Source organism: Phocoena phocoena, chromosome 3 (genome assembly GCF_963924675.1).
Source record: "Phocoena phocoena chromosome 3, mPhoPho1.1, whole genome shotgun sequence".
NCBI lineage: Eukaryota > Metazoa > Chordata > Mammalia > Artiodactyla > Phocoenidae > Phocoena > Phocoena phocoena.
The window spans coordinates 38,751,257-38,776,180 of NC_089221.1; the positions used below are offsets into that span (position 1 = coordinate 38,751,257).

Sequence of the window (24,924 nt, forward strand, 5' to 3'; positions counted from 1 at the left end):
TTAGGACGCGCAGGCTCAGCGGCCATGGCTCACGGGCCCAGCCGCTCTGCAGCATGTGGGATCTTCCCGGACCGGGGCACGAACCTGCGTCCCCTGCGTCGGCAGGCGGACTCTCAACCACTGCGCCACCAGGGAAGCCCTGATTTCAGTTTTCTTAAGTTTACCAAGGCTTGATTTGTGACCCAAGATGTGATCTGTCCTGGAGAATGTTCCTTGCGCACTTGAGAAGAAAGTGTATAATCTGCTGGTTTTGGATGGAATGTCCTGTAAATATCAATTAAATCTATCTGTTCTATTGTGTCATTTAAAGCTTGTGTTTTCTTCTTAATTTTCTTTCTGGATGATCTGTCCATTGGTGTAAGTGAGGTGTTAAAGTCCCCCACTATTATTGTGTTACTGTCGATTTCCTCTTTTATAGCTTTTTGCATTTGCCTTATGTATTGAGGTGCTCCTATATTGGGTGCATATATATTTATAATTGCTGTATCTTCTTCTTGGATTGATCCCTTGATTATTATGTAGTGTCCTTCCTTGTCTCCTGTAACATTCTTTATTTTGAAGTCTCTTTTATCTGATATGAGTATTGCTACTCCAGCTTTCTTTTGATTTCCATTTGCATGGTATATCTTTTTCCATCCCCTCACTTTCAGTCTGTATGTGTTCCTAGGTCTGAAGTGTGTCTCTTGTAGACAGCATATATATTAGTTGTTTTTCTGGGGTTTTATCTTCTTCCTTCATCCGGTACGTAGTCCTCTGCCTTTTCATTTGGTCTGTCTTTCTGTGAATGTCGTTTTCATTCCACAGGCTGCAGGATTGTAGTTCTTCTTGCTTCTGCTGTCTGCCCTCTAGCTTCCTTCATTTTCTTCCCTCTTTTTTTCTCCTTGAATACGCTGTAGATGTGCTTTGGATGCATCATTTCACAAACGCTGCTCTTGTCAATGTCACCAGTGACTAGAATATTGCTTAATGACCCCATGACCAATTTTGAATCCTCATCTTAATTAACTTAGCAGCATTTGATAACAGTTGTTTACCCCCTCCTTGGAAATTTTTTTGAATATATGTCCAGATTAACATATTAATTCTGTAATCTTCCATCCTCCCAGCCATTCCTCTTCAGCCTTGTTTGCTGAGCCTCTACATACTGAATGGCTCAGGCTGAATCCTTAGAATTCTCTCCGCCATCTGCACTCACTCGTAGTTTCTCATCCAGCCTCGTGCCTTTAAGTACATATGTATTTTTGCTCTTCCACATATAAGTCTTTTTTTTTTTTTTGTCTGTGCCATGGGACTGGTGGGATCTTAGTTCCCCTACCAGGGGTTGAACCCCGACCCTTGGCAGTGACAGCTCGGAGTCCTAACCACTGGACCGCCTGGGAATTCCCCCCACATTTATGTCTTTAGCACATTCCTCTCATCCGAAATGCATAAACACTGGATTTCTTTATCCAGTTGCCTACTTAACTTTTCCACTTGAGTGACAAATAAGCATCTCAAATTTACAATAGCCAGAGTCAAGTTGGCAGTCTTCCCCACTGCTCCAAACCTGATTCTGTTGCAGTCTTTCACGTACCAGGAGTTGGTACGTTTCGTCCTTCTGGTTGCTCAGGCCAAAAATCCTTTGATTCATCCCTGACTCCTTTCTTTTTCTGACACTTTAAATTCAGTCCATCAGCAAAATCTGTCAGCTCTCCCAGAGAGTGTGAATCCAAAATGTTCACCATCTCTGCTAATCCAAGCCACTATACTCTTCCCTTAATTACTGTAATGAGTTCCAGACTGATTTTCCTATTTCTATCCTTGCTCTTTACAGGGAACCTACACTGTTTGTGGTCCTTTTCTCATCTCATCTCCTAATGAGATACCTTGTTCACTCCTCTCCAGCTCTCCCTGCTGGTCCTAGAATATTGAAGCACATTTCTTCCTCAGGGGCACTGCCCTGTGTTTCCTCTGGCTGGGATCCTTTTCGTCATGCCATATTATCTGATGTTGAAGTCTGTTTATGCCCACATAACCTTCAGCTCCCCCACCCTTTTCTGTCTTTATTTTTATCCAGAGCCTTTATCACCACGTGACATTTAATCTATTTTCTTATATATTTTTTGTCTGTCTCTTTCTCTTTACTAAGGCTCATGAGAGCAGGGATATTGGTGTGTGTTTTTTGCTTCTCTATCTATAGTGGCTGGCACAGTGAGAAAACAATAAATACCCTTTACACCAGTGAATAATGAATGGTGAGTGACTCTTTTGGAGGTTATCAATTTCATAAGCAGCATAGTTATTAACTTATAGAAATATATATATCTGATAAAAATATGAAGCACACAAGAGGTTGTGCAGTGAAAAGTGAGTAGCCTATGCCTACTGTCATCCTCCATTGTTTTATTCTTAAAAGGTCAGTGTGTATACAAACATGTCTCTCTTCCACCTAAGGAACAGTGTGCAAACTATCCTACACATTGCTATTTACACTTAATATATATTTTTGAGATCATTCTTCATTATTATATATATTGTGCATTTACATATGCGTATAGTATACATTAGTATATATAATATATACTAACCTAGAATGATCTCCAGTATCTCTCTATAAAGCATAAATAGCCATGTGTAGGATTGTGTGTAGACTATTTTAAAGTGTGTATGTATATACATATATATTACATAGACATAGTAATATATATATATATTACTTTTCAGACTTTTTCCTGGCTGATGGTTGAGTTTCAACTCAACATTTAGGCTGATTTTTTTTCCTTTGCAGTGCCCACTGTTGATGTCTTTCAGATTTCCACAAAAGAGAGATTTGGACTGGGACATCAGCTGAAAAAGTAAGTTTTCCGATGAATAAAAAACAAATTTCTATTAAAGAGAACTGAGTTCTCATTTTGCTCACCACTCCCCGCCCTGTTTTTATTCAACAAAGCTTTTTGAAGTAAATGCCTCAGGAGCGGAAGTCGTCCTGATGCTAAGAGCTGCATCAATAATTTAGTTGGCAGAGCTCACTTTAGAACTGAGCCAGATTCCTTCCATCTGCCCCCCCTGGATTCACTCTCCTCCCTCTAACATCCTGCCTTCCACCTGAGGAGGTGGGCATATAAAAATTAGAAAATAAACCCTTAATGTTTAGAATTCCACATCTTTGAAACTAAATTCAATTTGCAACATATATTTAGCACATTATATTATGCAGTGTTTTCTTTTTAAGGACTCAATATAGATCCATCAGTTGTAACAAATGCACCACTCCGGCAGGAGATGTTGATAATAGGGAAGCTATGGGCAGGGGCATATGCAGAATCTCTGTACCTTCCTCTCAATTTTGCTGTGCACCTAAAACTGCTCTAAAAAAATAAAGTCATTAAATTAAAAATAATTTTTAAAATGAGGGAGAAAATTGGGTGAGGGAAAAAATATCACAGGGGAAATTTTCTTGGTTTCCTGTACCGGATTAGGTATCCTTTTCCAGTGCAATTGGCTTTGTTTTTTCAATTGGATTTTGTTTTTCAAGCCAGTATCTTACAGGTCTTGGAACTAAGCATGGAGCCTGCCTTCTATGTTAAGCCATTCAAGTTGGCCACCACCTCATCTTAGCACATGTTTTTTTCTCCCCCGCCTATGATTTTTTTCCCTCATCCAATTTTCTCCCTCATTTTTTTTAGAGCGGTTTTAGGTTCACAGCAAAATTGAGAGGAAGGTACTGAGATTTTGCATATGCCCCTGCCCATAGCTTCCCTATTATCAACATCTCCTGCTGGAGTGGTGCATTTGTTACAACTGAAGAATCTATATTGACTATGATTATCACTCAAAGTCCGGAGTTCTACTTTATGTACTTTTGTAAGCCACTTCAGAACTTTTTTTTGGGGGGGGGGGTGAAATGCCATTGTTCCAAATGAGACAACAATTATAAAAGCACAGAAGTCTAGGAATAGATAGCTTCCTACCCTTAATGACATTGAGCTCAGAAAAAGAAATTATGTGTGTAATCCCAACCCTGAGAAATTAAGGAAAGCTATACTCTGTATTCACTGTTGAATCACCTTGTAGAATACGTAACATTTTATTAATAGTTCCACCCAAATGTTTGACATTTTTAAAAAGTTATTTACTTTTATGGACAAATTTTAATTATATGAAAAATTTGGTATATGAACTAGAACTTTATTTAATGACCCTTGATAAATTTTAGACTAATTTAGTTTCTTTCCTTAATTATAAATAACTGGGTTTGTCTGTGATCTTCTAGTCTAAAATTATATATAATAAAATTTCAAAATCTGATCTCATCCTCACAATGTCATAAGAGGAAATCGAAATATAAAGAGGTTATTTTCCAGAAACATACAGCAAGTTAGGAAGGCAGATTTAGAATCTAGGCCCTTTGTTTTTGCTCAGGAAATAAGAAAGACTCATTAAACTTTTTCTGTGGTTCTTTATCTTGTGTGTTTCTGGCAGTAAGAGTCTAAACAACAGCAACAGCAAATGCCTATGCAGTGCTGCTTACATGTCAGGCACTTAGAATAGTGACGTATATTAGCTCCCTTGATCTTCACAGCAACCCTATCAAGCAGGTACTGTTCCTCTCCACGTTTCCTAGATGATGAAGCCCAGGCCCCGGGAGCTTAAGCAACTTGGTTAAGCTCACACAATGAGAAGGTGGTACAGCCAGAATTTGACTCCATATCAATACTTTTGATCCATCCACTAATCTGCCTCTCATATAATCCTAGATACTCCTTTGTCTTAATAAGGCTTGGAATATATTTTCATCATTGAATGGATATTGGGGAAATGTGAGGTCATTAAAAGAGCCTGAAAGAGAAAATACTGACCCCAAACAGATGTAATAAAGTGATCAGCCTTGAATAGGGTATCTGTCAATCAAAGGCGAAGCATATCACAGACTATGGAAATAATCTTAAACTGTGTGTGACTTTATGTTGAATTGATGTTGATCAAACTTAAGTTGCTTTTTTCTGTTTTTGTTTTTGTTTTTTTTGCGATACGCGGGCCTCTCACTGTTGTGGCCTCTCACGTTGCGGAGCACAGACTCCGGACGCGCAGGCTTAGCGGCCATGGCTCACGGGCCCAGCCGCTCTGCGGCATGTGGGATCTTCCCAGAACGGGGCACGAACCCGTGTCCCCTGCACCGGCAGGCGGACTCTCAACCACTGCGCCACCAGGGAAGCCCCTTAAGTTGTTTTTAAAAGGAAAAAAATACATTGCAAATCTCCAACATTGCCTGAAGTACATACAAACATAAAGTATGGTGTAAATTCTTCATATGTTGAGTTCACATTTATAACACAAAATTCAATTTATAACTGATGTGCAAATCAAAATAAAACATTCAAATTTCAAATTAATATACTAATTTAATTTGACGGGTGGTGTCATTTCGCTGAAGCTGTTTCACCACCACAGTTTGAACACAGTACTGACTACTATAGTGCCTATTTCAGCATGTAGAAGATCACGTTACCCACGTGTATTCCCTTTCTCTTCTGAACTACCCTGGAAGCTTTGTTCACATAGCTGGCTGTGACCTCATCCGGTCTTCAGTTGATGTGAATGTATAATTTACCTTGAAGTCTTTTTCCCTTCTTTTATCATCAGCCAATGGCAATTATAGTAGTTCTTCTTAGTGACAGCACAAACTCAAACACCAGTGTGAGCACTGAAATCTCTCGGTGGCTCTCTATTATAAGGGGGTGGTCGTTATACCAAATGTGCTTATATGTATATTTCAGATCACAGTTGAAATGAAACACTATATTGAATTTCTTAGAGGAGGTAGTTAACTCCTCCCTTTCGAATCCAAGACCATGTAGGGATTTGGGTGTGCAAGTTTAGGAATTACTAGTTTTAGATGTTGAAGTCACACTTTAGAACGCTAATGTAATATGAAAGTGGGAACAATTTTAGCTCTGTTACTTGTTATTTTTTGTTCCAGTTAGCCTGTCAAGAATCAGAGAAGCACTTGCTTGGTTTCTTAGGGAATGGTACACAGGAATGGCAGTTTTTCATAGGAGGAAAAGAATCTGAATCTGCTTTGTACAAAGGGTGGTGTCACTGGAGATTTCAGGTTAAGTACAAGGGAAAATGATGACCTTAATATTACTGTTACATTTAAATCTTGATGAAATCTTGGGAGAAAAAAACCTTCAAAAATTAAGTGGAAAATAAGAACTTACCCTCGTCCTGAGCTCTAGGGAGAATTTACTGCAAATTTGGAATCATGCATCACTGACTGCAGCTTTACCCCCTTCTTCCTCACTACCTCTGCAGCTAAAAAGACCGCAAATAATTGCACGTTTCCTCTGAATTCATCCAAGCTAGCTCACTAAAGTTTGGGGTAGTTAGTCTGAGTGATGTAGTTTCTGGCGATCTGAGTTAATGTGGTGAGACCTGAAGGATCTCAAGAAAATAATAATTGACCTAGTGCTAAGAGTCACAGCTGCCCCTTTTGAATAACATACGTTAACATAGGTCTCTCCGTGTTGGATAACATAGGTGTTACAGCTCTGCTTACAATCCAGGCTAACTTGGACAGATTTCATTTCCTCACCTTACTTGTGAAATGTGTGGAAGGAGAAAAAAAATCTGTATATAAAGTTCCTCTTTCACACCCTGCTGTATTGTAAATAGTAGATATTGGTACCATCTTCCTGGTCCAAAAGCAATCTGTGTTAGAAACAACTGAAAAGAGCAGGAAAGCAGGACCTGCTGAATTGACTTGGGAAAGAAAATCAAAATGTTTAATTTACTGCGCACAATGTTTAATTGTAAAATTTTGCCTCTACTTAATCATCAGCCTTAAGGGACTCTCCTCCATTGTCACTGGAGGGATGGGATCCAGAGAAGCTGTCATAGCCTGAGACCCTTCTCAGAAAACAAGGCTGTGTCTTTCTTAAATCCACCTTTGACGTTCTAGAATTCTTTATCACAAAACAGTGATGCCATGGTCTTGACTTAGAAAATATTGAGATCAGAAGTTACCAAATTCCTGCCTTAGGATAGGAACTAAAAATTCTTAGAGGCTCACCATCTTTTAAAAAACCAGCACATTTTAAAGTGAATGGCAGCTGTGCTGAACGTAAAACTCGCTGACCTCCTAATTCTCCATAGAGTCAATTTTGCATGGCTTCTTTTTGTTTACGATTTTGTACTTTCATTTTGTTTTCCTTCTCATGAAGAAAAATACATAAGCAAATCAAGGAGAAGGAAAAGAACTTTACTTTATCTTAATAAATCATAATTACTAACAAAACATTTTTTAAAACCTGTGTTGCTGGCACCAACAAAATAATTCAGACTTTTCTTTTGCCACCTCAGCTAAAGGTGTTGATCCTAAAGGCCGTCCTTATAAATCTCTTTATATCCTTATTCTTTTATCAACTTCTTAATCGTTTGTATTTTTTTTTTTTTTTTTTTTTTTTTTTTTTTTTTTTTTATGCGTTACGCGGGCCTCTCACTGCTGTGGCCTCTCCCGTCGCGGAGGACAGGCTCCGGATGCGCAGGCCCAGCGGCCATGGCTCACGGGCCCAGCCGCTCCGCGGCACGTGGGATCCTCCCAGACCGGGGCACGAACCCGCGTCCCCTGCATCGGCAGGCGGACTCCCAACCACTGCGCCACCAGGGAAGCCCCTCGTTTGTATTTTTAATTATGTCACAGTAATTAATTAATTATTAATCGTGACACAGTAAAATCATAGAAATTTTCTATAGGATGCTTTCCTACACAAGAAGACATCTTGTATGGTTCAAAATTAAACTCCGCCTAATTACCATGCATTTATTTTCCTTTGATAAATGCATTCTCTACATAATCCATACAGAAATCTGATATTAAATTACCTTGGAACTGTGATAACAAACTTACCTTTGGTTTGACAGAATCATGCAGACATTTGTTACACAGCAGTGGAAACAGAGCAAAGAAAAATCTAGTTGCCTGCACAACAAGAAGCTGTCAGAGAAGAAAGTGAAGTCTCCCCTGCATCTATTTTCTACCTTGCGCAGGTGGGTAACAGACGTCTTTCCATCGTCTTACTAAACGCTGCACCTGTGATATTCCATGCTTATTTAATTCAAAGCATTCTTGCTACAGTCTTGGCATCTGTTTATTTTCTTTATGACTTTAAAAGAACAGACCAAGTTACATCCATTCCATCAAAAAACACGGATACTCATTTCTATGTTTTGAGTTTGTGTTTCCTTTACATGGGTTAAATTTACTAAAATTACATTGTTTGGTTTCTAATCACATAGAGTTTTCCCTACCAAAATTAGTCCTTTATAGGGCCCTGGGATAGGTAGGAGGGAAAAACAAACTGGACAAACCTTTTTTGCTTTCCAGGAAACATAGAATTCAGTCCCTGTGATCTTTCCATACATATTTGGTTTCAATTTTGGCTGGATAAGCTGGATTAAAAAGACATGGTATTTGTAACAGAGTTGAGATGATTGAGCCCGACAAGTGTTCTCCATGGTCTGTTGCACTCACGATTTGCCCTGTTAATTGTTGCATTTTGAAGGTCGCCAAGTTATCCTCCCCCTGGTTGTGGAAAAAGCAAATCCAAACTGAAATCGGAGCAAGACGGGATCTCCAAGACGCATAAGCTGCTGCGGAGGACTTGTTCCAGCACAGTCAAGACGGAGGACGTGTGCGCCCCGAAGCCACACAGGACCTTCGGTCGCTCGCTGTCCAGCGACCCCCGGGCTGAGCAGGCGGTGACGACCATTAAGTCACACAAGCTCTTGAACCGTCCCTGCCCTGCAGCCGTCAAGCAGGAGGACTGCCTCGCTCTCAAGTCGCACAAACTCTTGACACGCTCTTGTTCTGGAGACCCGCGCTGTGAGCACAACGCCAGCCTGAAGCCTCACAAACTGCTAAGTAGGTCTTATTCCAGTAACCTCAGAATGGAAGAATTATATGGACTCAAGAATCACAAGTTGCTCAGCAAGTCTTACTCCAGTGCCCCCAAGTCATCCAAATCGGAGCTTTTCAAGGAACCCAGCGCAGAGTGCCGGAGGCTCTCTCTTACCTCAGGGCTCATTGGTATCTTAACACCATCATCATCTTCATCTTCCCAGCCTGCTGTGCGTACATATTTTCATCTTGAGTTCTTAAATGTCAGCTAAGGGGCAATGGAGGGTTTTGTTAGTTTGTTTGTTTTGTAAGATCTGGGAAAGGAAAGAAGCACAGTTTTGTTTTTGTTTTCTAAAATTTACAGTTTTTTTCTTTTGGATGTTATTTTGCATACCAGACATTTGCAACTGGTACTGGAATGTTCGTTTTGATTCTGAAAAAATAAATGTGGCTTTCAATTTGAGGTCTAGTCCAGAGTCCTGTCACGGGAATGACTGCTACTAAAAATGGAAGGAAGTCCATTGGATTCACAAAGCCTGTCCTTTTAAGCAAGCGTAGCATTTTTAATGTTTTATTAAGTAGGTTTATCTAATCTCTGGTTTTCTCACAAAAGTAGTGGAGCGCAGAGTTTGTCTAATAATTTTTTTTTATAATAAAAATTGTTGATGTTTTGTTTTATTTATTTATTTCTAATAATTAAGAGTGGTGTCCTTCCTATTGTATATAAGAGGACAACTTTGCCCATGAACTTGTGGAGAGAAGTAACAGTTACAGCTGTATCCCTGAGCCTCACTTAAAGCTGCTCTCAGTGTCTACTTTTTGAAACTGAAGTCACTTTGTCCTGAAGCTGTTTTGCATGGGGAGATGGGCCTGGGAGGTGACTGTATTAAAGCTTAAATACTTTGGGTGGTATTTATTGGGAGTCAGTCTTACACAAAGTTTACCTCTAGAGTAATCAGCATTATAGCCAGTTTCAGATAAAGAAACAGACCTATCTTATGTATATTAATTACATAAAAGAATTGACCAAAAGTTTTGTTTGCTTTTAGTAAATTTGTGTTTGTGTGTGTTAGGGAGGAACGTATTTAACTCTTTAACTATTAATACAGATATACCAAGCAATAGATGAAACTGAAAAAAAATAAGAGGATACATTTTCAGAAAGTTATGGTGCTCTTGTATAGATTTATTTCTAAAATTACATTTTAAATTATACCATGAAATTTTATTTGTGTTAAGAAAATGTATATGAGTATGTTGATAATTTTAGGTGGATATCCCCAAAGCCCATTTCTTCTCAAAACTAAGTATTAAAGACATATAGAAAAGTAATTATGTCAGAGTTACATAGTAGAAAGTTTCCCATGGTTACTTTCACCTAAGAAAGACAATTTCGGATATTCTGTAAAAGAAAATGTCTTAATGTCCTCCTGTATGGTTAAGCCTAATACAGTAGTTTAGTACTGTACCCCTTACAGCAGCTGTTTAGTATGTCCTTGGAGAAATAATTCTATCTGATTGTAAAATGAGATTGAAATAATCTAAATGAGGAAGTGGGAGCAATCAGTGATGAGTAATAGAGGCAACGAGTTTTTATGATCATTTAAAGATGGCACTCATTTTTATTAGAAGATCAGAAATTAAGAATGCTGCTCATTTAGTTTAAACAAAGATTGTAATGGAGGAAAGGGCATTATAATAAATTCTAAAATCTCGATGTCATAATCCGTGATTTAATTCACATTACAGGTGATCTTAGATCACATCTGTATTCACTGTTGCAAAAGTAAAAGGCTATAATTTATATATTTTCCTAATTAAAAAATTATTTTCTTCTGCTTTGCTTTTTATAGCCAAATGGTGCCAAATGTATTCCAATACGAGACCGTGGCTTCCTAGTGCAGGTATGAGCCAAGCCTCCATCCGTTGTAGAAACAGTTTAGCCTTTAGTGGGTTTTCAAATCCTTCATGAACTTGACTTCATTCTTTCTCTTTATTGTCTTATTCAGACAATTGAGTTTGCTGAACAGCGGATCCCTGTGTTGAATGAATACTGTGTGGTTTGTGATGAGCCACATGTGTTTCAAAATGGCCCCATGCTTAGGGTAAGTTCTCATTGGTGGAATGGCAGTTTAGAATATAAATGAAGAGGGTTAAGATATAAAAATAAATAAGTAAATAACTGCATTTACAGTAAATACTCTCTATTGAGCCAATTACGTAATACACAAAGTCATAATTCTGACAAATGAGTCACTATTTCTGAAGGAGTCTGTGAAAGATCAAGCTGTTTCATTTAGCAAAATGTTTCTTATTTCTCACATGTGCTTATTTATCACTTCAGTGTTTATTCATCTATCTCTATATCCATCCATATCGGTATATGTATGTAAACTTGTAAACACTGTTTTTTCAAAACAGCACAATTTAAAGATAGTTAATACAGAGAGTAGACGGTAGTCATTGTTCCAGTTAGAAGAGGTATGTAGTAGAGTCTGGAGAATTAAAGATTTCAAAAAAATGCCAACTCACTAACACATTTGTGGCATTATTAAGCGAGTATGGAAATAAGAATCAAAGTATAAGTGGTATTTTTGGGGAGAATTATCCAATTCAAAAGGTTTTTTTGCAATTTTTTTACTGAGTTAAAATTTCTATCAATATACAGTTCACTATTTGAATGTGTACAATTCAGTGGTTTTTACTGCATTCACAATGTTGTGCAACTGTTACTAATTCCAGAACATTTCTATTACCCCCAAAAAGAAACCCTATGAAAGTTAGTAATCACTCCCAATTTTCCCCTCACCTCATCCCCTGGCAACCACTAATATATTTTCTGTCTCTATGAATTTGCCTGTTTTAGACATTTCATATAGAAGGACATTAAATATAAGTTATACATTATGTGGCCATTTGTTTTTGGCTTCTTTCACTTAGTAAAATGTTTTCAAGTTTCATCTGTGTAGCATGTCTCAGAACTTTATTCCTTTTTATGGTGTAATAAGACTACATTATATGGATATGTGACTTTTGTTCATCCATTCTTCAGTTAATGGAATTGCTGGGACATATGTTAATGCTACTTAACTGTTTCAGGAGCTACCAAACTATTTTTGACAGTGGCTGTACCACTATATTCCTACCAGTGGTGTATGATGGTTCCAGTTTGTCCACATCTTCACCAGCGCTTGTTATTTGCCTCTTTTTTTCCCCCAATTATAGCCATCCTAGCATTCATGAAGTGGTATCTCATTGTGATTTTGATTTGCCCTTCCCTAATGACTAATGATTTGAGCATCTCTTCATGTGCTTATTGGCTATTTGTATATCTTCTTTGGAGAAATGTCTGTTTAAATCCTTTGCCCATTTTTTATTTGGGTTATTTGTCTTTAGTGAGTTGTAAGAGTTCTTTATATATTCTGAATACTAGATCATTGTTAGAGATATGATTTGCAAATATTTTCTCCGATTTTCTTTTTCTTGATAGTGTCCTGTGACACACAAGTTTTTAATTTTAATGGAATCCAAATTTCAGTTGAACTGTTGCCTAATCCAAGGTCACAAAGATTTGCACCTATATTTCCTTCAAAGAGTTTATAGTTTATATCTTACATTTAAGACATTGATCCTTTTTGAGTTAATTTTTGCTTATGGTGTGAGGTTGTTGTCCAGATTCATTCTCTTGCATGTAGATATATGTAGTTGTCTAAGCACCATTTGTTGAAAAGACTCTTCTTCCCCAATTAAATGATCTTGTCTCTCTTGTTGAAAATGATTTGACCATAGATGTTTTGAGTTACTGGTCAACTCTTAATTTTACTCCACTGATTCATATGTCAGTCCTTATACCTGTACTATACTGTCTTGACTAACTGTAGCTTTGTAGTGAGTTTGAAATGAAGAAGTGTGAGTCCTCCAACTTTTTTTTTTATATAATATTGCTTTCACTGTTTGGATCCCTTGCATTTCCATATGAATTCTAGGGTCAGCTCATCTGCCAAAAAGGCAGATAGAATTTTGATAGGGTTTGCTTTGGGTCTGTAGGTCAATTTGGGAAGTATTGCCATCTTAATATTAATCCTTCCAATCCACGAACGCAGGGTATCCTTCCATTTATCTAGATCTTTAAAATTTTCTCTTTACACTGTTTTTTAGTTTCAGTGTTCAAGTCTTGCACATCCTTGGATAAATTTATCTTTAAGTAGTTTATTCTTTTTGATGCTGTTGCCACTTCTAATCAACATTGTACTGGAGGTTCTAGCCAGGCAATTAAGAAGAGAAGAATAATAGAATGTATCCATATTGGACAGGAAAAACTAAAGCAATCTGTTTGCAGATGACTTGAGCACTGTGTGCCAGGCACACTGTGTAGACATTTTGCACACTGCTTCCTTATTTGATTTTCACAAAGCTCTGTGGTTTAGGTATTTTTGTGCCCATGGTGCAAATAAGGGGGTTAAGATTCAAAGAGGTTAGGCGATTTATTTAGCATCACCCAGCTATATGAGTGGAAGCTGAACTTTGAACCTGATTTTGTCTGACTTCAAAAATGCATCACAAACATTTATTGAAGGCTTTATGAGTATAATGCACCATACTAGATTCTGTTGCACTTTTTAAGAGAGATTTGTCCTGTCCTTAGGAATATATGTTTGAACAGATGAATTGCAAAGCCTAGAAATAGGTACTTTTATTAGAAATTTTTTGTATTTCAGGATTTATACTTTAAAAAACATATATAATACCCATTTATGACCATAATGACCGAGGCTTTATGATATATTTGTTTCATTTTATTTGTTTATGGGAAACATATAAAAGAGTTTTTTTCTTGCCACCCATATGCTATTTTTTTTTCCATATGCTATTTTTTGACAGTCAGTTATTCCTCTCAAAGAGATATATTGTTACTCTGAAACCCAACTTAACTAAATCAGAATTTATTAAATATTTGTGCAAGATTGTTATTTTTAATCAATACATGGAAATGTATAGTTACAATGAGAGGAGAGAGGATCCTTTAACCATGTCAGTTTATCCCAGTTAGGAGGCCTATTTTTACTTGGTCGTTGTGCATCTGTGGATCTTGATTCATTTCTTGATCCATGGCAATGACATTTTCCTTGCCGTAGATAATAGTAATGTTATTAATGGCATAAGCTTTTTGAATGCTTTTTATGTAATCATGTTTTTGAAGTGCCTTATGTGGATTATCTTATTTAATCCTCAAAATAACCCTATTAGGCAGGTATTAATACTGTCCCTGCTCTATAGATGAGGAAAACCGTAATTTTTTTAATGTCACACTACTTGTAAGTAATAGGGACAGGATTCAAACCCTGGCAGAATGGCACCAGGGCCACAGTTCTTAATCATGATGCTACTCTTGACTCATGTGCTTGAATTAACTACTTTTATGTCCTGGAAATTTACCACACATATTGTTGGCAGTTTGCTCTTTACGGTTTAATTGCTGTCAGTTCATTCCTATAATAGGTGATAGAAATATCATAGTTGATGTTAGTATTCTCTTTGCCTTGCTTCAAGTTCTGTTTTACTTTATCTTTCTGCACCAATGAAGTTTGCTGTCTCTTTCTAGAAATGGAAATGCTTTTGTAAACAAGAGAGAAAACGTTTTCTAAATAAATATAGCTAGTTATCAGGTGGTTTTATGTTGCTTCAATTCAGACTGATATCTAAGGAAATCAGAAAACTTACTTTGGTTTCTTAAATAGTAAGATAAGTGACATATGAAATCAGATCAGGAAATGAAAATAGAGAAACATCTCATAGTCAAAGGAAGAAAAGTAAACAAAACTACCTCCTTCACCTAAATCAGGTATATATTCATTTTTTCTCTCTCTCTCTTATATTTACATCGCAATATGTTTTACTATAATTTCAATAATGTACATAGTGTATAATTTCAATAAGGTATAAGAATTATTACAAATATAATATTCAGCCCATATAACACATTAAAAACTGCAGTAAATCCTCAAGCTATAAAGAGGATAAGTCATAGCCCCATGGGATGATTAAATAGGTTAGATAAAACTCGATTTCCATAGATTTCTCTGCCTAATGTTTATTACGTTCGTTTGATCTTTCTCTGTCAAAATTCAAATTGTTTCTTATATTTTGTCTCTTTTCTTCAAGCCTGATTGTTTTTTAAATGACCTAAGTCCCCTTTTACCCCTATTTCCCAAAAGTCCTAAAATTTTACTCACTCCTTTCCTATTCTGCCACTTTACTCAGAGGTCTAGGTAAGCATGTCACACTTTCGCAACATGAAGAACTACTTATTTAGAAATACCACAATGCTCTGATTTTCTCTTTTGTTTATAAAGGTTATAAATATCACTCTCAGGTGTGAGTCCTGACATGTAGTACTGTGGATCTGCATAAAACTCACATTATCAGGAGGGTTGTTCAGAGTCCCAGAATTTCAGTTCGGCAGTACAGTCTGCATTGTGATCAGAAAACCAAACCACTGGTTCTCTACGTTTTGGAATCAGCTAGAGTGTTAATGCGCTAGACTGTCCTGGAGATGCTTTAGAATGTTGATTTTGGTCTTCAAGTGTGTTCGCAAAACAAGAAAACAAGGATTTACTGCTAAAATCACCACTGCTTTTATCAGCCTATAAATTCCTAGTGCCCTTGTCTTTCTGTTAGTGTCACATTAAACACCCAATTCTTGGATCAATGCAGGTGTTTGTCTTCTTCTTTGAACCCTGTACGTGAGCTGCTGAATCCTGTTGGAAAAAACCACTCATGTGGTTGTGTGGCTTAGTATCCCTACAAAGTTGGAACTTTGTCAGTGATACTGGAGGCTCATTCTCTGTGTCCCTGGTTAACAGACTTTCCTGTTTCTCACATCAATATGTGATGTGGGAATTATGATTTCCTTTTCTTCTCCTGCTGTGTGAAAATGTCCCACATTACTTGCTCTGGATTATCAGGCCTGAGATTCTACTGTCACCTCTTGAGAATAATGCTCTTTCCTACTAAAGCAAGGTCAGAGAAACCTGCGAGTCTAATAATTTTGTGGTCCAGTCTTGGCTGTGGACCATAGACAAATGTTTGTAACTAAGGTTCTTATTTTCAGAGTGGAAATGAACAATACCCAGCTGTAATTTGGTCATAGTATAAGGCACTCCCATGACCATTTTTTTGGAAACTGAGTGTGTGGGTCAACCTGGGTATGTCCCATTTTACCTTGAGGAAAACAGGTAGGTCTTCTTGTATTTAGGTCTGATGTTAAAGAATGGATGAAAAAGCATAGCCTATTTTCTCCCTGCTCCCCCTCAACGCATTTTGTAGAAGTTAACATTTCAAGTTCTGAAATAAAGGCTAAACTAAACAATTATGCCAAAAAACTTTCAGTTCAAAAATATAATTATTTTTACATCCAAATTGAGCAGAAATTGGTTTTAATGTTCAAACAACTTTAGTTTTATCAGACAATAGGGATCACCATGTATATTGGGGACTAACCAGGCCTGATCCTATTTTATTGTGGATCTGTCTTGATCTCTGTGGGATTCCTGTCTTTCTTAATGGACAGTAAATCTTTCCCTACCCCAAATGTGTCTGTCTTCCGAACCATGAAAAGCACCCAAAGTACTGGCTATAAAACTGGAAACACAGAGAATTAAAGGCATATAGGTTTTGTGTTTCCAGTAGATATTCTTAATTATTCTCATATGTTTTCAACAGTTGTTTTTAAATTATGAAGTTGTATTTACATTGTTCATTTCTTTTTTAGCAAGAAATAGTGTAGCAACAAATTAAGAATTTTGATAAACTGTGGGTATGAAAATAAAAATACCACTTCATGATATGCTTCAATGAAAATTCTTATTAAACACTAATTTTTGTATATACATTGGGTTAAAACAAGTAGAAGAGACAGCTTATCCAGGTTACCTAATACTGTTAATATTTAAACGGCTCTGTATACCTCAAGGAGATTTTATAAACCATATCTCACTTGGTTCTCTTTCTCACTTAGTCCTTTTGTCAACCTGGTGAACTAGATCTGATTTTATCCCTGTTTTATAGCTAGGAGAACTGAACTGTGCACATATGCTCCAACTGGAACAGTATCCACTTTTATCTGTTTTATATATTGGGCTTACATGAAATATTTTGTTTGAAAAAAAAGACCATGGCAAAAAAAGGTTTGAAAACCACTCACCTACACTGTGCTATATATAAATACATAGCTAGATCCTCTTGAGTTGTGTCATTTCTATTTTCAGTAGGAAGTAATTTAAATTCATTGAAAACACAAAGTTTCTAAAGTGCAGTTAGGTTCTAAAATATTCTTTAGGGCTTAAAGCCATTTTTTTGAAACATGTTTTTACTGCTCACATTTAAATTGCTTTGATTCAAATAAAATTAAAAATTTATTCATCTTAGCTTAAAATTTTCTAAAATGAATCTTAACTTAGGGACATGTAAAGTTCCCCATGTTTTTAAATGGTGCATAATGAATATTATATTGCAGATATATTATGTATGTTATGTGTAATGGCAGGAGGGAATTGCCATGGTTTTGCAGTTTACATTATAGGGACTAATTTTTTGAAGGCAATATAATACTATAACATTAAAAATAGATAATATTTTATAAAATGAAACGAATAGATTTATTGTAAACTCGAATTAGTAAATAATGTACATTTTGGGTGATATTTAGGCATACACACTTTGTATTAAAGTATGTTTAATAAAACACACAATTTCACTTATCTAGCGATAGCTATTCAACGACTACATTTTACTTTGAATTGATGCTGGAGTTTTCTGTGCAAATGATATAGTTATAGCAGAATTTGTTGGGAGCACGGTATTGGCTGGAAGTTGGCTCAGGGTGGGAGAATGCTAATTACAGTATAACTGCCTATTTTATTAAGGAAAAATGAATCCGTTTCTTTCCTTGAATAGGATGTGCTTTCTGTGAGACATCTAATCTTGATTACTTACAACTTGAGAGCTTTCTTTTAGTACGCCACCTTGTGTTGACATTTTGAACTCCTCTCAAATAAAATGTGGATAAACATGGGAGAGGGTCAGTGATCTACAAAAACTAGTTGGCAAATTGTTATATCAAAATTAAACTCATTTATATCTTGAATACTCTATAGAATGTTCAAGTAAAAAATGATTGATATAACATTGTTACTTTAAAAATTCACTGGCATTTACTTAGTATGGTGTTAAATAGTACATAAATTATTCACAATATTGCTACCTCTATAGTTGCTATTTTAAAAGGAAAGGAAGAAACATAGGCAGAACACTCTATGACATAAATCACAGCAAGATCCTTTTTGACACACCTCCTAGAGAAATGGAAATAAAAACAAAAGTAAACAAATGGTACCTAATGAAAACGAAAACATAAACAAGATGAAAAGACAGCCCTCAGAATGGGAGAAAATATTTGCAAATGAAGAAACTGACAAAGAATTGATCTGCAAAATTTACAAGCAGCTCATGCAGCTCAATATCAAAAAAACAAACAACCCAATCCAGAAATGGGCAGAAGACCTAAATAGACATTTCTCCAAAGAAGGTAAACAGATTGCCAACAAACACATGAAAGGATGCTCAACATCACTAATCATTAGAGAAATGCAAATCAAAACTACAGTGAGGTATCACCTCATACCAGTCAGAATGGCCATCATCAAAAAAATCTACAGGGCTTCCCTGGTGGTGCAGTGGTTGAGAGTCCGCCTGCCAATGTAGGGGACACGGGTTCGTGACCCGGTCCAGGAAGATCCCACATGCCGTGGAGCGGCTGGTCCCGTGAGCCATGGCCGCTGAGCCTGCGCGTCCGGAGGCTGTGCTCCGCAGCGGGAGAGGCCACAACAGTGGGAGGCCTGCGTACCGCAAAAAAAAAAAAAAAAAAAAAAAAATCTACAAACTATATGCTGGAGAGGGTGTGGAGAAGAGGGAACTCTCTTGCACTGTTGGTGGGAATGTAAATTGATACAGCCACTATGGAGAACAGTATGGAGGTTCCTTAAAAACCTAAAAATAGAACTACCATACGACCCAGCAGTCCCATTACTGGGCATATACCCTGAGAAAACCATAATTCAAAAAGAGTCATGTACCACAATGTTCATTGCAGCTCTCTTTACAATAGCCAGGACATGGAAGCAACCTAAGTGTCCACTGACAGACGAATGAATGAAGAAGACGTGGCACATATATACAATGGAATATTACTCAGCCATTAAAAGAAACGAAATTGAGTTATTTGTAGTGAGGTGGATGGACCTAGAGTCTGTCATACAGAGTAAAATAAGTCAGAAAGAGAAAAACAAATACTGTATGCTGACACACATATATGGAATCTAAAAAAAAAAAAAAGGTTCTAAAGACCCTAGGGGCAGGACAGGAATAAAGACACAGACATAGAGAATGGACTTGAGGACACAGGGAGGGGGAAGGGTAAGCTGGGACGAAGTGAGAGAGTGGCATGGACATATATACACTACCAAATGTAAAATAGACAGCTAGTGGGAAGAAGCTGCGTAGCACAGGGAGATCAGCTCAGTGCTTTATGACCACCTAGAGGGGTGGGATAGGGAGGGTGGGAGGGAGATGCAAGAGGGAGGAGATATGGGCATATATGTATATGTATAGCTGATTCACTTTGTTATAAAGCAGAAACTAACACACCATTGTAAAGCAGTTATACTCCAATAAAGATGTTAAAAGAAAAGAACCGTTATAAGAGGAAATTCCAAATGCTAATGAACATGTCTAAAAAGGTTATTCCACGAATAATCAAAGAAATTCATAATATAGCACTTTCCTTACCAAATAAAAAAAAAGGAAGATAAAATTACTTTTATAAGAATATAATGTGTAGTTCTACTTCAGATTTTTCAGTATGATAGCAAACTTTCTTTTCTCCCCGCCAAAAGCAAGTTTTCTGTCGTACCTGATTTCCTTCTTCAAACAGTTGCAGTAACAGGATATTCCTAGAAATCAGCCTTACAAATTTGAGTATGGGAAGAAAGTCCACTTTTCAGTGAAAAAAAATGCGGGAAAGAAAAGGAGTGTCTATAAAGTAATTAATCCATAGCTTTACATTAAGAACGTAGGTTTATTTTTTAAAATAATGGGTCAGCTGGTAAGTCCAGGTAATTTGGAGATTTAGAGGTTTGAGTATAAACAGATGTGGGAGGGAGATGAAATGGTAATTCAGGAGAAAACATTGAACTGTTGTTGCTCATCTGTTAGCCAAGATAAAGACCAAGAGGTCTGGGTGAAATCGGTAAAAAATCACTTGAGACAAAGTCAGGGTGGCACATGAATACCTAGGATTGGCTACAAAGTGTGGTGATAGAATATTCAAATTTCAAAAAATTATCTTCCAAAAAAATTATCTTCCAATCTAGTTTAGCAGAATATTTTATTTCATTTTCATTGCTTAAGGCAACAATTTGGTACCAAAATGGTAGTTTCTATTTATATTCCCTGAATATGTGTGTGAACACACATACATACATACGTATATTTTAGGATGATCACAAAGTAAGTATAATTAATTATCCAGGGTTCAAATAAAAATATAAAAACCAATCATTACTCATATATACTAAATGAGCCTTATCCTGATGTTCAGCTTTGGGATTGATGGATTTTAGTCATAAAAAAGTTATTTGGCAGTAGTAGTATCAAAAACGAAGTACCTTCTGTGTCTCTGTTTACTTCCTCAGTGAACTTTGGGTGTCTGGTAGAGTACACGTATTAATTCCTATGGCCCTTTATGATTTCCAAGGTTTATGTTCCCCGGGTTCTTGTTTGTGTATAGTTTCACTATCCTCAGACACCAATACAGTGTTTGACACTATAGTAAATATGAAATAAAATGGTTGATGTTATTATTTCAGACCATACCATGCTCCCCTAAAGTAAACAAAAGAAACAACCCAATGTCAGTGGGGGAAGTTGAGGAGGAAACATACGTGCACATGCACATGAAAAAATAGATTTAGAATAGGTTAAATGGTAAAGTAAAAGAAAAAGTAGTAGAAATTGAACAGTCTGCTCTAAGTATATCCAAATATATGCAGCAGTATATATCGCTTGAGGCTGGATGAAGAAATTTTTCCAATTAGTTTCCTACCATAGGTAGTTTTTCCTGATGTTTCTGAAATAGAATCAAACTGTTCTTTTAAGGCTGACAAAGGAAATATATCAATTTATTTGTTTTGAAAATTCTCTTTGGGGAATGTCAATCAGAAATCTTTGTGTGATTGGTCATGCTTTTTGTCTGCAAAGCTACCATGTGGGCCTATTCTGAGCATAAAGGATGCTCAGAATGGGGCCATCCTTCCCCACTAGTTAAGCAGTAGATGAAACTATCCTCTGAAATGAGTGAACATAGGAGCAATGGCACTAACAAATGCGTCTGTCTGCTGTGCGGGGCACCACAGGCTGCATCGTGTTAGGCCTCATCAGCTACCTAATGCAATGTAACTTGGGAGATAAGATAAATCAGACAGATGACACTGTATCAGATGTGAAAGATGAGAGCTCTTCCAAAGCAATTGCAGAGTGTATATTTCAGTGCTGTGACTCCAGGAGGTTATTGAAGTCAAAAGTCTTTCCAAAAAAACCAATCTTTCAAGAGCTGGGTAGCAAGTAAGCAGAGTCATGCTATTTCTTCCAGAGAAAATTACCTAGGAAGAAATGGAATTCTCCCTTTTATATTTGTTTTACACAGCTTTGTGGTTTAATTAGTATATCACCAGCTTAGGTATCTGCTTTTTTTTTAGTGCATCTCATGTGCAAATGTGTATTAAGCAGGCGAGGTGGATTTTCCAATTAAAGGATGTTTTCATCTGTTGCTAAATCATCCAAGTGCAAGTGCCTAAAACTAACTAAAATGAATTTTTTAATCATATTTGTGACTCTGTATCAATAAATGATTATTTACTAATTGTTACCTAAATTTAGAAATTTAATTCTTTAAAGTGATATTTCTTCCCTTTTCCCCCGTCCAGTTTTATTGAGATGTAAGTGGCATACAGCACTGTATAAGTTTAAGGTGTACAGCACAGTGATTTGTCTTACATGCATCATGAAATGATTACTACAATAAGTTAGTGAATATGCATCATCTCATATTAATGGAAAATAAAATAGCAAGAGAAAAGTATTTTTTCCTTGTGATGAGAACTCTTACGATTTACCCTCTTAACTTTCACATACACCAGTGTTAATTATATTAATTATGTTGTACATTATATTCCTAGTAGTTGTTCATCTTATAATTGGAAGTTTGTACCTTTTGACCACCTTCCTCCAATTCCCTTCCCCCCACCCCTCCACCTCTGGTAATGGCAAATCTGATTTCTTTTACTACGAATTTGTTTGTTTTTGAAGTATAATTGACCTACATACAACACTTCGTTAGTTCCTTGTGCACAACATAGTGATTTGAAATTTCTATACGTTACAAAATGATCACCATGGTAAGTCTAGTTACCATCTGTCACCATACAAAGTTACTGCGTTATTACTGACTACCTTCCCCACACTCTACATTTCATCCCTGTGACTCATTTATTTGGTAACTGGAAGTTTGTACTTCCTAATCTCTCTCACCTATTTCTCTCATCCTACCACCTACCTCCCTTCTGGCAACCACCTGTTTGTTCTCTGTATCTATGACTCTGTTTATATTTTGTTATGTTTGTTCATTTGTTTCTTTTTTTAGATGCATGTAAGTGAAATCATACAGCATTTGTCTTTCTCTGTTTGATTTATTTCAGTTAGCCTAATGCCCTCGAGGCCCATCCATGTTCTCGCAAATGGCAATATTTCGTTCTTTTTAATGGCTGAGTAATATTCCATTGTATTTATACATATACCACATCTTTATCCATTCATCTGTCAGTGGGCACTTAGGTAGCTTCCACATCTAGGCTATTGTAAATAATATTTCTTCCTTTTTTAATATTCTAAAACTTTGCATTTTCTATTTATTGTAAAGAATGTCATACATTTAATTTAGGAATTGGAGGATGGGGAAAAAATGTTGAATTGACTCCCTTTTCTTTTGTAGCCTACTGTGTGTGAACGAGAGCTGTGTGTATTTGCTTTTCAAACCCTGGGAGTAATGAATGAAGCTGCTGATGAAATAGCAACTGGAGCTCAGGTAGTAACATGTGATACTAACTATTCTATATTTTTATTTGAAAAATTTATTCTGATCCACTAGCTAACTGTACCTTTCTCTGGGATGAATTTTTGATAGTTTCTTGATAGATTAAGAAAGCAAACCAGCATTTGATATTTCTAGATAGAAACTAAATTTTGCCAGCTTTATCTAATGTGTGTTTTTTGTCCTTTTGCAATTGCCAAGAGGAGAAGTTAAACCAACTTTAATTGTTTGAAAAATAATTACGTTTCTTTCTTATATGGTGAAATTGAGATACTGAAACCCTTGCACTTGCATTATGTAATGTTTATTTGTAAAGTTATAGTGCCATAAAATGGAAGCCAATTTATTTTTAAAACTTAGGTGAAAAGATAATGGACAGAACATGTAATAAAAAGAGAGCATTCAATTTTACAATAGCAATGTTTATGACATAGGAAGGAAAATATAAAAACAAAGAAACAACTTGAAAGTAGAGAAGCATCCCATGTTTCTGGAAAGGAAAAAAATCCATTGTAAAGATGCCAAAATTTATTACTTCATGCAATGTCATTAAAATTTCAACTAGTTTTTGTTCATTTATGGAACCTGACTGAAATACTAATAAATAGATGAGAAAAAAATTACAGAAAACAAAAAATAATGAGTGTTAATTAAGTGAGGCTAGACCAACCAAATACAAAACCATATTATGTAATCCTATGATATTTTGAAAAAATATAGTACTGACAAAGAGTAGAAAGTCAGATTATCCCCAAAATAGGTCAAGTTATAAATACATTTAATACGTATTAAAGGAGGTATCACATTATATTGTAAAATAAAAATGGTTTAGTGAAGGTGGGAACAAATGACCTACAACATGGGGGGGGAAACAGGTTATCTCTTTATGCTGTGTGCAAAAACAAATTCCAAATGGCTTAAAGAATAGTTTTGTTTAAAAGTATTATGCCCACACTAGAGGAGGGTTGAATTAAGCATGCACAGCCTAGGTAGGGCCTCAGGTTCATGTATTTATGCAGATACAAAAAATCATGAAGAAAAATATCAACAGATCTGAGTCCATACATACTTCACATTTTTTACTTGAAAAAATAGTGAACACTAAGAGCTAACACACTTATGAAAAAACGTGTTTTGCTACAAACTTAATTACATAGAAGCTCATAAAAATTGAGACAAAAAACATGAAGATCATCACAAATTAACACAGGAAATGAATTCACAAATATGGACCTATAGTTAGTAAAGAAACATGAGAAAATACCTAGTCTCACTAAAAATCAAAGGAAGCTAAATGTAAAAGAATTGTATAAAATTCACAAAGATGGGTGGAAAGAATGATCACACAACAGACATCTGGTCATTCTTATAGTAAGTATCAAATGCCTGCTATGTAACAGGCAGTACACTAGACTAAGGTACAACAGTTAACACAGACAGCCCACGCCTCATGGATTTAGACTCCCTTAACCTCGTTATTTCACTGATTACCTAGACTGAGATGCATCCACTTGATGAAATTTTAAGGACCATATTTGTGATGTAATGAGTTATAAATGAAAATAATGCAAACAGAACATTGATCATATGCAATGTGAAAAATGATTCCATGATTAAAATAAACTTCAAAAATGCAGCTTAATATTGCCCCTATACCCAATGTGCACAAATTTGCATACTAAAAGCTCTGAGAATCCCTAAAACTGAAGAAAATGACTAGCCTATACTTAGAGGGTTTCTCAAATGTATCTATCCATGGTGAGTCTTTATCTCTTTTTAAAAATGGTAACATTTTTCTCATTCCTTGAAACTAATATTGCTCGAAAAAAGGTACTTTAATATA

The 24,924-nt window shown here is 36.3% G+C and overlaps 1 protein-coding gene across 2 annotated transcripts in view; it reads left to right on the top strand.

Annotated features, from left to right (window-relative positions):
• The window catches only part of PARP8 (poly(ADP-ribose) polymerase family member 8), a 177,813-nt gene that overhangs the window by 122,621 nt on the left and 30,268 nt on the right, over positions 1-24,924 (top strand). For both annotated transcript variants that reach the window (XM_065875479.1, XM_065875480.1), the window contains 6 exons: positions 2,768-2,834; positions 7,903-8,028; positions 8,544-9,108; positions 10,732-10,782; positions 10,888-10,983; positions 22,983-23,075. In XM_065875479.1, coding sequence (XP_065731551.1) covers positions 2,768-2,834; positions 7,903-8,028; positions 8,544-9,108; positions 10,732-10,782; positions 10,888-10,983; positions 22,983-23,075 — 998 coding nt within the window. The remainder of the gene's footprint in view (positions 1-2,767; positions 2,835-7,902; positions 8,029-8,543; positions 9,109-10,731; positions 10,783-10,887; positions 10,984-22,982; positions 23,076-24,924) is intronic.